Source organism: Chinchilla lanigera, unplaced genomic scaffold (genome assembly GCF_000276665.1).
Source record: "Chinchilla lanigera isolate Chin_1 unplaced genomic scaffold, ChiLan1.0 scaffold00067, whole genome shotgun sequence".
NCBI classification, from domain to species: Eukaryota; Metazoa; Chordata; class Mammalia; order Rodentia; family Chinchillidae; genus Chinchilla; species Chinchilla lanigera.
Window position 1 is genome coordinate 12,044,170 of NW_004955468.1, and position 17,457 is coordinate 12,061,626.

The 17,457-nt window shown below is 43.8% G+C and overlaps 1 protein-coding gene across 2 annotated transcripts; it reads right to left on the reverse strand.

Moving 5' to 3' along the window:
• Nucleotides 1–4,873: 4,873 nt before the first annotated feature.
• Nucleotides 4,874–13,582, reverse strand: Pex19 (peroxisomal biogenesis factor 19). Of its 2 annotated transcripts, XM_005400203.2 has the most exons (8): nt 13,114–13,195; nt 11,335–11,444; nt 10,742–10,907; nt 10,258–10,343; nt 9,881–10,042; nt 8,432–8,608; nt 8,162–8,206; nt 4,874–7,998 (listed from the first exon to the last, which is right to left on the reverse strand). In XM_005400203.2, exons 1-8 carry the CDS (start codon nt 13,181–13,183, stop codon nt 7,915–7,917), a joined length of 900 nt encoding a protein of 299 aa, XP_005400260.2. In that variant the 5' UTR covers nt 13,184–13,195; the 3' UTR covers nt 4,874–7,914. The 2 variants fall into 2 exon arrangements, with proteins under 2 accessions (XP_005400260.2, XP_013377944.1); XM_013522490.1 differs by lacking the exon at nt 11,335–11,444 and having other exon boundaries at nt 13,114–13,582.
• Nucleotides 13,583–17,457: the final 3,875 nt, after the last annotated feature.

Below are 17,457 nucleotides of genomic sequence, written 5' to 3' on the forward strand. Positions count from 1 at the left end.
ACCTCTCTGGGCCGATTTCTATTCATTTATTTGCTTATATATTTAGAGACAGTATCTACACTGCTCAGGCTGGCTTTGAATTTGCAATCCCCATCTCAGCCTCCTGATGCTGGAATTAAAGGCTTGCACAATGCCCAGCTACAGCTTATTTTTGTATACTAGTATTATATCTTGCAACCTTGCTGAGCTCATTTATTATGGATTCTTTAGGCATTTTTATATACAAAATACTTCCATCTATGAACATTCGTAGTTTGGGAGGGTTGGCGCGGGTTAGAATCCTGCAGGTCCCTGGTAGCAGTGTTCTTCCTGCAGGAGCAGAACGTCTGGCCAGCCTTGAGCACTGCCTACTGCATGTGTCTGGTGCAAGGGGGGCAAGAGGCCACCACCAGCTTGAGCAGGCACAGAAGCCACCTTTATTTCTTCTTTTTATCTTGCCTGTCTTAACTAGAGCTTTCAGAACACTGATGACTAGAAGTAGTGACAGTGGATACCCCTGTCTTAATCCTGACCTTCAGAGAAAAAGCATCTATTTTCTCACTACTAAGTATGATGTCAGCTACAGTTTTCACATAATGCACTTGAGCAAGCTGAGGAAGTTCTTTTACCTTAGCTAATGGCACTTTAGTATCCCAGAAGAACTCATCTTTACTGCACCTTCTGTCAAACTCCTACTGCTCCTATTATCTTAGCTGGCATCATTATTCACCTTAGTCTTAGGTTACATTCCCTAGGAGCAGAGCCTGAGAAAGGGATTTTATACAAATGGTTTATCAATGACCTGTGATGTGAGATGTGAGAAAAAAAAGGGAAAGTTACATAAAGATAGAGGTTCGGGAGATAGGATTTGCCTCTACTGGGAACTCTGGAATAGAAAAGGCACCACATTTGTCCCACCTTGAAGGAAGTGTGTTCTGATTACACAATTACTGATTGCATATCATCACTGATAATGCTACCCCTACTAGAATCCAAGTGTACTTCTTTGTAGAAGCAGACACCATATCACTGGCTGTGGTATTGTCCTTGGGAGGGCATACCTCCCAGGAATGTTCAAAAGTGATCTCTGCTGACACAGGCTAGCTCTCAGCAGAGGGAAGTATGATCTGATAATAGCTATGAGCTATTGGCAGGCTGTATCATGAGTACCAATAGTGTGGGGTACCACCCACTTCTAGCTCTGCTCAGACACATTTGCTCTGTGCATTAAGTTACTATCACCAAGGATGTTTCTCCAGTGTTCTTGTTTGTCACAATTTCTAGGAACACTTAAGAGGGGAACTGCCGCAATTAGTCCTTAAGCTATAAATCCTTACTGTCCTTCCTACCACCCGTTCTAGTTGTCATCTCACTTCTGCTTGTCTAGGTGACTTAACTGGTAGGTTGACTCACACTTTCGCCCCCGAGAGTTCAGAGCCTCTGGTGACCATGTCCTCATCAGGCCATAATTATTTATCTACCCATACACTTAAAACTGAGTATGAGTGGGGCAAGAGATCCCAGGGCTCACAGTAAGCATCCCTTTTCTCTTTGCTCCCACTGGGTAGCAACAGTCTTGCCTCCTCTCAATGAGGAGTCAGTTATCCCAGACACTACGGTAACTGCCTGCTAAGTCTCCTAGCATTAAGGGCCCAAAGTAATCAGATGGCAATCATATCATTGTTTCCCGATGTGCTCACTTTGGCAGCACACATGCTGAGTTTCCCAAGATTCTTTTGTTGTGCCAGTTAGAAGCACACTCCTTGGGGCTGGGGATTTAGCTCAGCGGCAAAGCACTTGCCTGGCAAGCGCAAGGTCGTGAGTTCGAATCCTGGTACCGGAAGAAAAGAGAAAAAAAAAAAAGAAAAAAAAAAAAAAAACAAGAAGCACACTCCTTCCAGAAACCAGGGTCTGCAGACCTATAAAACTTGAAGCTGCAGAGCAGGTGTGGTGGTGCACGCCTATAATCCCAACTCTTAGGAGGCTGAGGCAGGAGGACTGCTGCTAGTTTGAGGCCAGCCTAGGCTACATAGTAAGTTTAAGTCTAGCCTGAACTACATAGTGAGACCCTGTCTCAAAAATGCAAAAACCAAACTACCCTTTCAAAAAGCCATCTCACTGCTCTACCAGGCCATCTTCCTAATGGAAAACAATTTAGTAGGATCACTGGACTCCATGGTTCACCTGACATCATTATATTCCCCACTGGCAAATCTGATTTGCCATTGAGTGGATTTTCTGTTCCAAGGCATTGTTACATTGGACTCCATACCACTTGAGTCCTTGGATGGCAGTAGTGGCTAAGGTACAATAGACAGGACAAGCAAAGCAAAGTATGTTATAAGTCCTAGTTAGGATACATTTTTACCTTTGGTAAAATAGAAAAGAGTCAGTATAACCAAATCTCCATCAAGTGGCCAGTTGTCTTCCTTGAGTAGCACTGAACTGGGGATGCAGTGTTGGTGTCTGTTGCTGACAAATTGAAAAATCAGTTTATGGTAGCAGTGGCTATGATAACCTTGGGTGAGAGTGGAGTACATGCTAAAAAGCCAATGAATAGCTCCTATCTCTGCCACCGTGGTGATTCTGTTCATAAGCACACTGCAAGCACTGGGATAGCTGCTGTAGTCCCAAGCAAATAATCCTGTCCATTTGGTCATGTAGTGCTTTGCTGGTCAATACCTTAAGTACCTCTCACAGATCTATCAAAGTCCTTGTCAGCAAACCTTGTTACCTATATTCCTATGTTGCTCCAAGCCTCTGAGTTCATGTATGCTTTATCTCAGGTCACTTTTTCTCCCTAAAGGGATGACCAAGTATGTTACCTGAAGCCCTATATAGTGAGATTTCCCCTCATCATTTCAGGGACACTTCTGAGTGGGGTTATTGAGACGCTCAATTCCCTACCTGGCTTGTCTAATGTATCAAGCTAATCCACATATGAAGCACAGCTGGATTTTTTTCCCCTCCTCTGTCAAATGGCTAAAAGAATCCTCATGTGGTCATAGGTATCATCTAAGAAAAAAATAACAGGGGGCTGGGGATTTAGCTCAGCAGCACAGCACCTGCCTGGCAAGTGCAAGGTTGTGAGTTTGATTCCCAGTACCGGAAAAAAACAAAAAATAAATAAATAAATAAAACAAATAACATGACAAAGGCAGATGATATGATGGTGATAGTGGCTTGAGACCCTCCAATCTGATTTACTTGCTTGATTTGGTGGTGCATGCCTATAATCCCAGCACTCGGGAGGCTGAGGCAGGAGGATCGCTAAGAGTTCAAGGCCATCCTGGGATGCAAAGTGAGTTCAAGGCTTGCCCGAACTGCAGAGCAAGACCCTGTCTCAAGAAGACCTCCCCCCGTCTGACTTACTTGAGCCACTAAGTTTGCTTGGGCCGTGTCTTGAAGGTACCATTTGTGTTCTACAATAGATTGCTGATATATCCACTCAACCTTGACTTGGATGGTCTGACAAAAACCAGCTGGTTGTATATGCAACTGGTCACATAGCTTTTGTTGGGGCAGAGTCTGTACTGGTGCCTAACAGCATCAGTAGTAGTTCATGCCTGTAATCCAATACTTAGAAAGCTGAGGCATGAGGATCATGAGTTCAAGGCCAGCCTACGAAGCCCATCTCAAAACAAAACACATAAAACCACATCTGACAGAGCACTGCAACCAGGACTATGACTTGCTTAAGTCATAGCGTTATCTACCATGAACCATACGATTTTTGCAAAGGCTAGACAAGTAAAACTAAATGAGGATGTGATGGAGAACAACACCCCTGCATCCTTTAAGTCTTTAAGGGTAGAACTAATATCTGCCCTTTTCCCCATATGTAGTATTACTTTTTATTATTTTGGGAGAGGTAGGGGTGCAGTTTGAGAGCATATACTTGGCTTTTCTGCCAACTGTAAAACATATTCATTCTTAGCCAACATTTGGAAGCAGAGAAAATAAGTATAAAGTAGGTTTTAGACCCATGTAAGGCAGATGGAGGCCAGCATTCCATTTATTACCTGACTCTATTTTTCCCTAACAGCATTAAAGTGCAGCTGGGGTGTCAGGAAGGCAAGTGCTGCTGTGGCACTGTGGGTAGTTGGGTATTAGTGTCAATTCAGGTTCTGTATCTCCGCTTTCCAACTCTTCTGGGTATTCTTTCCTTAGTGTGTGGCTAACTAAATAAATGCCTGTCTTTCACCTGATAGTTTTGAGTCTAAGAATTATCATAAGCTTAGAAACTAGACAAAGAATTCTTTTCAATTAAACTACTGACATCAGCCTTAACAATTTTTGATCCCTCTTATTTATATTCTCACTGGCTGCCCAATTATTTTGCAATTAGCCATGTCTACTTTGCTTCTAAGCTTGCCACACCTTGCTTCTTAAGAGGTAAGCGTTGCCCTCTGGCATTTGCTAAGATCCCACTGCTCCTAGGAAAACCAGTTCTTAAACATCTTCCATCAGACTCAATCTGGAGACAGCCAGTTCTAAAGCTCTCAAAATTGCTGGTACCCCTTCATTGGTGACTTTCTTATTGCTTTTATTGAAAACAAAAACAAAAAACACCTCCTAGACCCTTCTGAGGAATATGGTCAACTGGTGGCCTTCTTTGTATGTCTACCATCTCCACTTCATTTATTTATTGGTTCCCCCCCTCCCCCGGTACCGGGAATCAAACTCATGACCTTGCGCTTGCCAGGCAGGCGCTGTGCTGCTGAGCTAAATCCCCAACCCCTCCACTTCATTTAATGTGGGCCATTGTTTTTCCCAAGTTCCCCCAAACCATCTCAACAGCATATTATAAAGGCCTCATAGGGCCATGAGAATATATTCCAGGGTCACAAGAAAATGTCCCTATTATCCAATTTCATATGAATTCACAAAGCCATCCATACAATCAAAAATTTATTATCTAACATAAAATTTTGGACCAAAGGGGCATTTCCTGTAAAGCTGAACAGTAGCATAAAATTTCATTAAACTTAAGTTTTTTTTTTTGTTTTTTGGTTTTGATGCTTGGAATTGAACCCAGAGTCTTTACACTGAGCTAAATCCCCAGCCTGTTTTGCAACTGCTTATTTTGAGGGTCATGCTAAGTCACTGAATTGCCCAGGCTGGGCTAGAACTTATGATTCTCCTGCCTCAGCCTCCCAGAGTGCTAGGATTTCATGTGTGCACTACCACACTCAACTTGCACTAGTTATTTTTTAAACTGAAGAAAAGACAGGCTAGAACATTACTAGAAGCTGCCTGTGGTGGTACATGCCTATAATCCTACCACTCGCCACAAGTGAGGCCAGCCTGGGCTACACAGTGAGTTCAGGCCCATCCTGAACCACATAGCAAGATCTTGTTGCAAAAACAGTAACAAAAAGTTGCTAGGAACGTTCTTAGTAACATATTATTGCTACAGAACAAACTCTCTAAGGCTGACCCTCACATGAGAGAACTACAAGTATACAAATGTGTCAGTTTGGCTAGGATCTATGGAGAGACTAAAGAGGCCCCAAAGCAGTATTACTCAAAGGTGGTTTGCAAACTTGTGCTCACCTTTGAACACTTTCATGTTGTTTGTTTTACTAATTTACCACATGAGGAATTAGAAATTCAGTGTGTTCAGAAACTGGCACTTGTGATATCCAAATACATGACTGGGGACTCAATCTGCTGAACAGGATCTGGACAGCTTGGCTGTCGTCACATTTGCATGTGAGCTGCACATTATCCATGAGCAGTAGGACCACATTCTGTACATGAAGGACTAGGTCTTTAAAAAACAAAAAAACCTGGTTCCTTGACACACATAGTTTGAGCAAGCCTGCCCTAGGATACCCAGCTCTATCCCTCCAGAAGTCCTAAAATAATTCAAGAATTGTTTTTTCACTTGTTTTTGTGGTATTGAGAAACGAACCCCCAGGGTCTTTGCACTAAATAGCGTGTTGAGGATAGAGAATCAACAGAGGTCAGTTTGCTCATGGTCAATCAAAGTAAAAATAAAAATGAATGTCTTGGAAACAAAGCTAAGTAGGGCATCTTTCAGATGCTTGGAGTAAGACCTGGTCAGGCCACCAGAAGTAAGAAGAGAAACAGGCACAAGGTTCAGAGGGCAAGGCCCTTTTGTTCTTCCGCCTCCTCTCTATTCCTGTCACTTTTTGGCTGGTACTTTCAGGAAGAGAATTTTGGCTTCCAGGCACCATAAACGCCATCACAAGTCTGCTTGTGCTTTTCCATCTCTCAGACAGTAGAGCAGTCTCACATTCAGACTTAGACTTTTCCATGCTCTGATAAGTTACAGTAGCTGGACTTTCCCCAACAGCCTGAGGCTCAGGAACGTTTCCTTCCTTTCCAATGCCATGGAGTATATGAGATCTTTAAGGAGTGAAAAGTTCTAACCCACAGTAAAGTGACATGTCAGGAGCTCACAGTGACTCAGATGATGAATGTCACTTTGTTCTGGCAAGAGTTATTTTCCGAGTAAGTGAGACAGCCAGCTGGGCTGATTAGAGGATCTACCACGACAGCCAAGGTCCACAGATAAACTCAGAACGTGAAGGTCAGCTCAAAGATAATTTAGAAAACATGTTAAAAGTATATTATTAATAATAGTGTAAGAAATTAAAATATAGTATCAGTTGAAGGGCTTTACAGGTTAAATTACCCAGGAGGAAATAAGGAAAGATAGCTAACTAGTCTCCTTTGCCAAATGAGCTATAGGCTGAGCTGAAGGATAAGAGTGGTAGAAGAGCCCAGCAATGTTATGGAGAATAAATCTTAACATTCCCACTTTGCAGCTTACAGAAGCTGAGGAAGACTGAGAAAAGACCTGGATGAAAAACTGGCCATACGCCTCACTCACAATATTTATTAAACACTGCCCCATAGGGCCTGCAGGAAAAGGGACCCTGTTTTAAAATTTAAAAAAAAAAAAAAAAGCCAAAAAAGGGATCCTGGCTGCTTCCCTCTGCCTTTCCCAAGCACCTTCCTGAACTAAGGATTCTACGGGAATCAGATGTATCTAGCTAAGACACACTGAGAGTAGAACAACTATTCATTTGCCAGACCTGACACTACAATTGTGTTTGCCAGGGAGGTGGGGAGCTGTGAGTGGTGGATGGACTACACGAGGGGAAATAAAATGGACTTCTTTGTCACTGCTTGGACTCAGAAGAATTGGAATAAATAAAAGACAGGAGATGAGAGGACAGGTGGGGGCAAAGGAAGGTCAGGGGCTGGGAGCAGGTAGATCACATGGTAGCGTAGAACCAGGGTAGTCACTTGAGTTCTCAAGCTAGAGCAAGGAGTTGAGGGAAGGCTCAGCACCTAGAGGGAAGAAAAACCCCAGGGCTTCTATTCCAACTCTACTATGATTAGATACAAAAGCCCTTTCCCTTCAGAGAATTCTGGTGGTCTGTGTGAAGGCAAGAGGGCATGGTGTCGGACCTACAGCCCTGCCCAGGCTAAGTTTCTCTCCATTCCCAAAGGCTCTGCCCAAGAAAAGTACAGAAAAAAATGTCCCAGGGCTCTGCCCCTGTTCCCTAGATCCAAGAGTGGGTGTAGAAACAAGGCACGAAGACCCTGGAATTAAAAAGGGTACATCAGTGTGACCATATATAACGTTATTTTGGGAGAGGCAAGAAAGTACATGCCCCAAAGGGATGCCTTCTTTCACCTGGCGGGAAGCTGGGCTTTTGCTACTAGCAGAAACCACAATGGAAAGAGGTTCATACAAATGGCCTGCAGAACAGATCCTATTCGTAGAAAGACAGAAGAAAAGCCTCAGCTTATATGGCACAGTCTTGAATGGGATGACAGAGGACAGTAGGCAGACCACTCCTGCAGGCGATATTCCCGCCTCAGTGCACCAACAGTTCTGCAGACTCCAGATGTTCCCCATGGATGGGACTCAGGGAGGAAAACGTGTTGTACATTTCACATGATCAGACACTGTTCACCACTGGCACCCGGTGGGCCCGACAGATTGAGGGCATCCAGGTCAAAGTTGAGGCCAGGAGGCTGGAGAAGAGATGAAGGGACTCAGATGACTGTACATACTTCAGGTCAGAGCTTATGAACATCCATCCCTAGCAGCAATAATTATCACCTGATGTGGAATCACTGGAAGTTGCAGAATTCTGGAAACTAGGGGTTCAGATTAAAATCCGGAAGACATACTCACCATCTCCCCGGCCAGCTCTTTTGGAGGATGGCCCAAATCCTGTAGCTGGAAAAGAAGTAAAATGAGGTAGAAAAAAAAAAGTCAGAAAACAACACAAGAGGCCAGGAAAAAAATCTGATTAGTGATCTCTGACTTCTGACCATGCAACATGGCCTCTCTTGTGCTCCCTCCTCCACCCTGACAGCTTGGCAGTATAGCATACTTCTAGATACCTCTTCTGTGCAGTACCCGAGTGGGCGGCATCAGTGGGCAGACAGCAAGAAGCCTCACCTGCTGCATAAGATCTAGCACCATCTCAAAACGAGCCTTTTGAGCAGCCTCGCTATCTGTGGGTGTCTCTGCTTCAAACTGCTCACATATTTTGCCCATGACATTGTGTTGCTCCTGATATTTTTCAAATTGCTCTGGAGGTAGAGATTCTCGGTGACTCTGTAACCATTCTGGATACTAAGGAAAGAGACAATGGGTCAGTAAGAATTAAGGGAACACTGGTAGGGAAGGGAAATGAGAACAACCCTAATGTGATGGGAAGGGTGTCATGGCAGAAAGAAAAGCTAAATAATCAAGTCCACCATTAAAAGTAGATTATCTGTTTCTATTTCCATTTATGGTCACTACAGACTGGCAATTTTTATAGAGTACCAGGTAATAAGTATTTCAGGCTTTGAGGGTGATTTGTGGTCTCTGTTATATATTCTTCTCTATTGTTATCACTGGTTTAATAATAAGCCTTTAAAAATTTACAAACCAGCCAGCCATAGTAGTACATGTCTGTTATCCCATCATTATGGGAGGCAGAGGCAGGAGGGTTGCAAATTTCAGCCTTGCCTGGGCAACTCAGTGATTTAGTGAGATCCTGTCTCAAAACAAAAGGAACCAGGATATTGTTTGGTGCAAAGGCCCTGGGTTAAATCCTTAGTACTTGGGGGGCGGGGGAGTAAAAACCATTCTTAGCTTGAGAGGTGAACATAGGCCATACAAACCTTGGTCTGCTGACTTCTGGTCTGCACTATGCATTCCATTCATAGCCAATGTTGCCCTGTAGCACTACGACACTTCTTGTCCTCTATTTTATCTCTCTAATAAAACTTTAAATTCTTTGATAGCAGAGACTATCATTTAAACTACTCTTAAACTGTATATAACATAATGCCCCAGTTAGCCAGGCGTGGTGGCACATGCCTGTAATTCTAACACTTGGGAGGCTGAGGCAGGAGGATCTTTGCAAGTTCGAGGCCAGCCTGGGCTACAAAGTGAGCTCAAGGTCAGCCTGAACTGCATAATGAGACCCTGTCTCAAAAAGACAAAACAAACAAACAAACAAACAAAACCATAATGCCCCAGTAAATCCTCAGTGGATCCTTGTTGGAGCAATGAATGAAATCAGAAATACAAGGGGTTGATCAGACAACCCAAATCTTGAGCCAGAACACTAGTGCTGAAGGATTTCCTCTTCTACCTCAGCATTTTCTAGGTAGTAGCTTTATTTTCTCAGAGACACAAACCACCCCCCCTCTTTTTGTACACTCAAGTTACTCTCTACAGGCTCTGAGCAAAGTAGCCCATACAATCATATGAGGACCATAAAGAGAAGCAGAGGGCCAGGGATATCGATTAGGGGGATGGCACCTGCCTGGCAATCAAGAGGTCCTGAGTTTGATTCCCAATTCCCCCCACACCCCCAAAAAGAGAGAGAAGCAGAAATGGAAACCCACAAACCTTTTCTGTGATCTCCTTCAGTGATGGGTACAGCACATCCTTGGACAGGAGGTTCTGCATGATACTCTGCATGATGGGGAGGATGTTCCCTTCTCCATCCCCTTCATCCATGCCCAGCCCTTCCATGGCCTTGTTCAGTTCCTCATCTGACATGCCTGAGTTCTACGCAGGACAAGGGGGAGATGAACAGGTGCACTACCTTCCCGGAAAGCTTACAACCCTTTCACAGGTAGGAAAGAAGTATCTAAACATGCCTATAACAAACTAATGAGGCAGGGACAGACTAAGGAAGATTCCCAAGAGCATCTGTCTTTTGACACTGCTGGTGAAGGGTCCTGAAATGGGTCCCTTATGTTCTCCTATCCCTTCCCCCTTACCTGAAGGTCAGTGGCATTTTTGGCTAGTCCACTTAATGTCTCCTTTAGGCAAGTAGTGAATTCTTGCTGGGAGGTTGCATCACTGCCTAGAGGAGAATAAAACAATTAGGATCACTTAGCGTTTTAACAGTTTGCCTACATAGAAAATCCCGGTTATCAGCTGGGATATGAAACAACTACTAAATCACTATCACTTCAAAACTTTGATTATTCTACTGTGACTTTCATAGTCATTTCACAGATCCATACAGCCTGTATGTCAGTTTACTCTTAACAACGACACCCACAATAACTCTGTCCTTTAAAAGGGTCAGTTTGGGGCCATCCTTCCATTACTTTCCAATTTATCTCACCCCTTTCATGGGGAAAGGTTCCTATACCTTCCTTCTCCCACTGCCTCACCCCACCCCATGTCTGTGACATCATAAGTGCTCTACTGAGAATCCTGGTATCAAATATTTTCCTTTGACTGCAGTCTCCTCACCCACTCTCCCGGCAGCCTCTGAGAGCTTTTGGAACTGCTCCACCAGGTGGGGCTCTTCCTCAGCCAACTCCTTCATTGCCTTCTCAAACTCTGCAGTAGCTTGGGAAGCCAGCTCACTGTCGAATAGTTCCTGGAAAAACTTCTCTTGGGAGGCGAACAAGGCATCCTGCAGGGGAGTCATGGGCAAAATGCAATTCTTATGGCACTGTACTGTTCCTGGCTTCTGACGGAAGCCTAGGTTATAAATTCTGGGATAGGCAGCACCTCCCTCCTACTCATCTCTATTGGACCAAACCATCTACAACACCCCAACTCAACGGCAAGAAAGGCATTTGACTACTAAGGAAAGGCTGTAAGCTGGCATTATCAATTCAGCCCTTTAAACCTTCTCTTTTTTCAAGGAACTTCTCTGAGATCCCTCTACTCAACCTCAAGTCCTTACTTTACAAGGACTGAGACCCGTAAGAACTCTCAGCAATGTGAGGCCAAGGCACCCTCCCAACCGCCCCACTGGCCCATAGGGGCCTGCCCCACCTCTCTTCAGAACTATATGCCCATCCCCTCCCTCTCCCTTGAGGAGGTGGTATTTATACTTTGGCAGTGTCTCCTGGCGATCTCTTCTGGGGCCCTGAAGCATCGAGGGCCGTGGTGGTAGGAGGGGGTGCTGGGGAAGGTTTGGCTTTATCGAAATCATCAAGAGCACCTTCAGAGACAAGAGACACGGTGTGTGTGTTGGGGATGGATGAGGATGCAAAGCTGGGTGGTTTCTGGGTAAAGCATCAGAATGACCTTTTATTTTTTTATTTTTATTTATTTTTGTTTTTTTTCCGGTACCGGGAATTGAACTCATGACCTCGTGCTTGCCAGGCAGGCGCTGTGCCACTAAGCTAAATCCCCAACCCCTAGAATGACCTTTTAAAGTGCCAACTTTTTTCTTTTGGAGTCTCTATTTCTCCTAACTCACTGATCTATAAGCTTCCCATCTCCTTTAGGATTACCTAAACTTTGAGATCAAAAAGAAATCCCTCTTGCCGGGCGTGGTGGTGCACACCTGTAATCCCTGCACTTGGGAGGCTGAGGCGGGAGGATCGTTGAGAGTTCGAGACCAGCCTGGGCTATAAAGTGAGCTCAAGGCCAGCCTGAACTGCAGAACGAGACGCTGTCTCAAAAAGACAAAAAAAAAGAAAAAAGAAATCCCTCTTAAGGTGCAACAAGTCTCCATCTAAGAGTTGGGAGGAGAGGATTGAGAAAGGTACTGCAGAGATTGCCGTCTACACACTATAATAAATCTCCCGAGATCTCATATAAATATCTAATAGGAGCAGAGGTCATAGATGTCCTTATCTCCCTGAACTCCCATTAGATCCTTAAAGGGATTAATCTTTGGCAAAAAAAGCACGAGATATCCCACCCAGCTTTCCATTAATCTTGGTACTAGCGCAAACTAAGGGACTCCATACTACACTCCATGGCAGGACATTACACTCTCTTGTATTATCCTACAAAGTAATTCTCCCTTATCAAAGTCCTAGAGCACCCTCTGGCCTCATCCCTGCAGATAACCCTGTGCCAGTTCAGTCACTTGGCACTCCTGTTTCTATTCACTTTCCTTCAGGCCCTCATGTAGGTGACTGAGCAAGAGATTAAAAAAAAAAAAAAAAAAAATCACCTCTGTCCTGCAAAGCCTGTGTTGTCACCAACACTCTGCTTGCCAGGCCTAGGCAAAGGGCACTGGCCCCACTCTGGGCAGGAAACCAACAGAAGAGTGGAGGACAAAGCTAAGAAATAAAAGAACATCCACCGGCTTTCAAGAAGATGAAATGAATTCCCGGGAGCTCTTCATCGTCAGTTTCTCAAAGTACACTAATGAAAAGGAGTCTGCTTTTGCTATTGACGTGATGAAAGAACTGTAAGGGTCTCGAAAAGGAAACGACTGAGGGAAGAGCCTTTTGTGCTAAGGCAGGAAAGACATAGCAGAGTTAATGTAAGTACCCGGGAGCGTCCGCGGCGCTGCCCACCGAGAACTAAATACTGAAACCGGCCTCAGGGGAGGTAGACTTTGAGAATTTAGTAATTGAAGGGGAGTTAGAGGAGAACCGTCAAACAGCACCATACGGTTACCACTCTTCCCCTCCCGCAGGAAGATTAGCAGTCTGAGCAGCTGAGACACCAAGGTGAAGCCCCCAGCTTCCGCGGCGGCGAAGGCACAGGGTGACCCCAAGATTTTCTACGGAGTGGCAGTCAGACCTTCGCCCCTGCCAACCACTGGGGAGACTCTCCTGCTCCGCCCCAAATATCTCAGGCTCACTTAACCCCCCGGAATAGGTCCTCACACCCGCCCACTTCGGGCTTTGCCAGTCACGGGCTCTTACTTTCCAGAAGCTCCTCCAATTCCCGGTCCGCTTCGGCAGCAACACCACTCTCTTGCTCAGAGGTGGCCATCTTGCTGCCTCCGACTTGCCGTAGGAGGCGGGACTCATCTCTCCGCCGGCTGCCCCGCCCCCTGGCCCACGCCCCCTGCTTCGTGCAGCCAATGGAATCCTTGGTTCGTGGGGCACCGCCATTTTTAAAGGGACAGTAAACTATGAGGCTTTGGGGTTTTTTTTTCCCTTTGCAAAGAACCATTGAAATGGGCAAGTTACTGTTATCGTCTGCCTGGTTTATTATTGGCTTGGAGTATTTGCTCAACTTCTCACATTAGCTGGAGAAGCTCTTCCATTATGTATTCCTGAGCTTTGGATAGGCCAGATTAGAACAAACTGCCTGAAAAGACCAGAATCTATGCATTCATAACCGAGAAGGTAATTATGGTGCATGCAATTATTTCCCTCCCCACTTCCTTCAATATTTCACTCAGGAGCCGGGCGTGGTGGCGCATCCCAGCATTAGGGAGGCTGAGGCAGGAGGATCATTGCGAGCTCGAGGCCAGCCTGGGTTACAAAGTGAGTTCAAGGCCAGCCTGAACTACGTAGTGAGACCTATGCAGTCTTTTGTCCAGGCGTGGTGACGCACGCCTGTAATCCCAGCACTTGGGAAGATGAGGCCTATACCCCTTTTGTCTTTTTGTCTCAAAAAGACCAAAAAAAATAAAATAAAATAAAATAAAATTTCACTCAGATGTCTTCTCTGAAATGTTTACTTTGCTCTCATTAAATAAAATTACAACCCCTGCCTCTTTCCCCACTCTATCCCCCTTCTTTCTCTTTTTAACACCGAACACTGACCAACTATATACCTATTTCTCTTATTCATTGTCTGCCTCTCCCAATCTCCACAGAATTTAAGGGCCATAAAGGTGAGGATTTCCACTGTTGTCTTCATTGCTGTATTCCCATCTCCTAGGTAGGACTTAAAATTTAGTAGGCAGCTACACTCCCAGACCCCACATTTCTTTGCCTAATCTAAGTGGATATCATTTACTATTCCCCATGAGAACTGTCAGGCTAAAGGACTCAAGGTCTGCAACTTAGAATTCAGTATTAGACAGAAAAGGTGACTCTAGAACCCTAAACTGAGCAAAGGGAAATTTGAATATAGTAGTAGCCAACCTGCCTTTCCTGATTTATCTTTTCACATACAACCCAACCAACACTGGAGTGAGGATGGGGAAGGCTCAGGCAATGACAGCTCTGACATTTCCTCCTTTGGAACTGTTTTATTCAGATATGTTAGGATGTAACAACTTAAATAGACAAATCTATTTTAGCTCTTAGAGAATAAGAGCTCTTCTGTTGTTTAAGATTTTGTACGGGGCACAGGGGATCAGGACCAGACCCCTGGTGTAACTAGCTGACTTGAGATCAGCTAGAAGGAGATTAGAATCACACACAAAAAGTAGAAGGTAAGAGACCTAAAAGAGGCAAACATAACATGCTCTAGAATTTTTTTTTTCTTTTTTGAGACAGGGTCTCACTATGCAGTTCTATCCAGCCTTGAGCTCACTATGTAGCCCAGGCTGGCCTCAAACTCGCAATGATCCTTCTGTCTCAGCCTCCCGAGTGCTGGGATTACAGGCATGCGCCACCATACCTGGCTTATTCTAGAATTTAAAATGAGACAAATCTCATCAATTTTTTCTTAATTAATTTTATTGCTATTGATTTATTAGTTTACTTTTTTTTTTTTTTTTTAGATAAGGTCTCGATATGTACTTCAGCCTGGACTTAAACTCACTTTGTAGCTCAGGCTGGCCTCAAGCTCACAGCGATCCCCCTGCCTCAGCCTCCCAAGTGCTGGGGTTACAGGTGCATACTACCATGCCCAACTTGGTACACTTTTGATATATATAATGATTACATTCATCATAGGAAATTTGTACCTGTAAATAATATATTTTGATTCTTTTTTTTTTTTTTTGCCATTCCCCTCCCCTCCCTTCAACCCTTCTTCCATTCTGTATATACAAAATCTTTGTTTACAATTTTTCTTTATATTCTTTTTTTCCCTTTTCCTTTCTTCCTCTTCTTCCTCTCCCCTCCTTTGCTGTCCTTCCCATTTTAACATTTCCTTCCCACTTACCAATTTCTGTCATCCATTTTGGTCCTTATTTACCCTTTCAGTTTCTCACACAAGAGAAACACTGAGACATTTAAACATGTGTCTAATTTATTTCACTTAAGAGTATGGTCTCAAGGGGCCGTTTACCTAGAAATGTCTCAAGCTTATCCTTCTTTATGGCAGAGTAGTACTCCATTGCATGTAAAAACCACATCTTTTTAAGCCATTAATTCACTGATGGGCATTTGGGCTGTTTCCAAGATTTAGCTATTACAAATTGTACTGCTATAATAAACATGGGCGTGCACATAAAGAGATCCCATCTAAACAGAAAGTTATTTTGAGACAAGGTCTCACTCTGTAGTTCAGGCTGGCCTTGAACTCATTGTGGTTATCCTGCCTCAACCTGCTTCATCACTTATCGGCTTAATAATCCATTTCTGTCCAGGGTGAACAAGTCCTGAGAACGAGGTACCCGCGGATGAATAGAAAAGTAAGAGAAACAAGAAAAAGAAGAGAGGCATAATTCTGGGATCTGGGGGCTTACAGCCTCTTGGACTGCAGCCCTGAAAACCATTTTCAGTGATTCAGTAATCTTTTATTGAGAAAGAACAAAGGAGGTAGCAGAGGAATGGGAGGATATCAACTGTTTTAGCAAGGACAGTACAACTCAATTATCATAAGAATGAGACTTGACTAGTTCACCATCATGTTATCATTCCTTCGGGCATACCTCAGCAAAGCATCTAGTGTTGTCCCCGGGGCTTTCAATGCTTTTGCTAGACTTCCTCTAGAACCCACCAATCAAGGCTTGGTCAGAGCTGAAGCAATACACTGAAAGAGTAACTAAAAAATGTCCTTCTCCACAATCACTTTTACTTTTACTCTCCTAAACATACATTTGAGTACTGCACCAAGGATCGGATTTGGGTACAGACTTTTAAAACCATACCTGTAAAAAACCATTTTTTCTCACAAACACAAGTAGTGTATTTCTGGAGGGTGTTCTGAACTGAGAGTCATAAAACTAATTTCCAAAACCCAGCACAGTGGCGCATGCCTGTAATCTCAGTAACTCCTGCACTTGGGAGGCTGAGGCAGAAGGATCACTGTGAGTTTGAGGCCAGCCTGAACTGCAATAGAGACCCTGTCTCAAAAACAAAACTAAACACCCCCAAAATAGTCTTTTTCAATCTAAACTTCTATAATCAAATCCTTTCCTGGGTATCCTCTCCCTCCACAACATTTTTAACAATTCATTCCAAACTTTTTCATTCAACTCTAAACTACTTACATGTCTATCTCTAATAGAAGTGTTAAAAAAATATAAAACTTACCTTTCTGCTTTGTACTAATGTAGTAATACAAGCGTGGTAATAAGAAAAATACTAGAAAATAATTAAGATGGACTCAAAAATAAAAATGGGGGCCAAGGCTATAGCTCAGTGACATAAGTGCCTGCCTGGCAAGCAAAGGTCCTGAGTTTGATTCCTAGTACCAAAAATAAAATTTAAAAAAAATAGTTCTTTTTTAGCCTTTTTTTTAAAATTGAGACAGAGTCTCAAAGGCTGGTCTTGACTCACTGTGTAGCTCAGGCTGGCTCTGAACTTGCAATCCCCCTGCTTCAGCCTCCTGAGTGCTGGGATTATAGACACATATTACCATACCTGGCTCCTTTGCATTATTAAACTTGATTCTGCTTTTCAGTTTTTACTAATGATATTTTTTTTGAGACAGGGTCTTGCTGTGTAGAGGCTAACCTCAAACTCACGGCAACGGCAATCCTTCTACTCAGTCTCCCTAATGGTGGGACTGTAGATGTGCGCCACACTGATATTCTTAATATGTCAGTATTTATTCATGTCCTGACTGCTCAGTCTTCATAGTAAATACTACTACAAAAATATTTTACAGCATTTTTTCATGTTACTCTCTCAAGGAGCTAATGGCTCTCTTTTTTTTTGAGACAGGGTCTCCTTAGATAAGGCTGGCATTGAACTACGTAGCACAAGGTGGCCTCCAACTCACAGCGATCCTCCTGCCTCAGCCTCCTGAGTGCTGGGATTACAGGCATGTGCCATGATGCCTAGCTCCACTATTTACTGACCGATGTCAGATTCTTGTCTTATATTCACAATATGTATTTCACCTATAGTCATTGTTTCCCCAATTACATAACTTGTGACTGTTAACTTTTTTTCACATGCCTGTGTTTATGC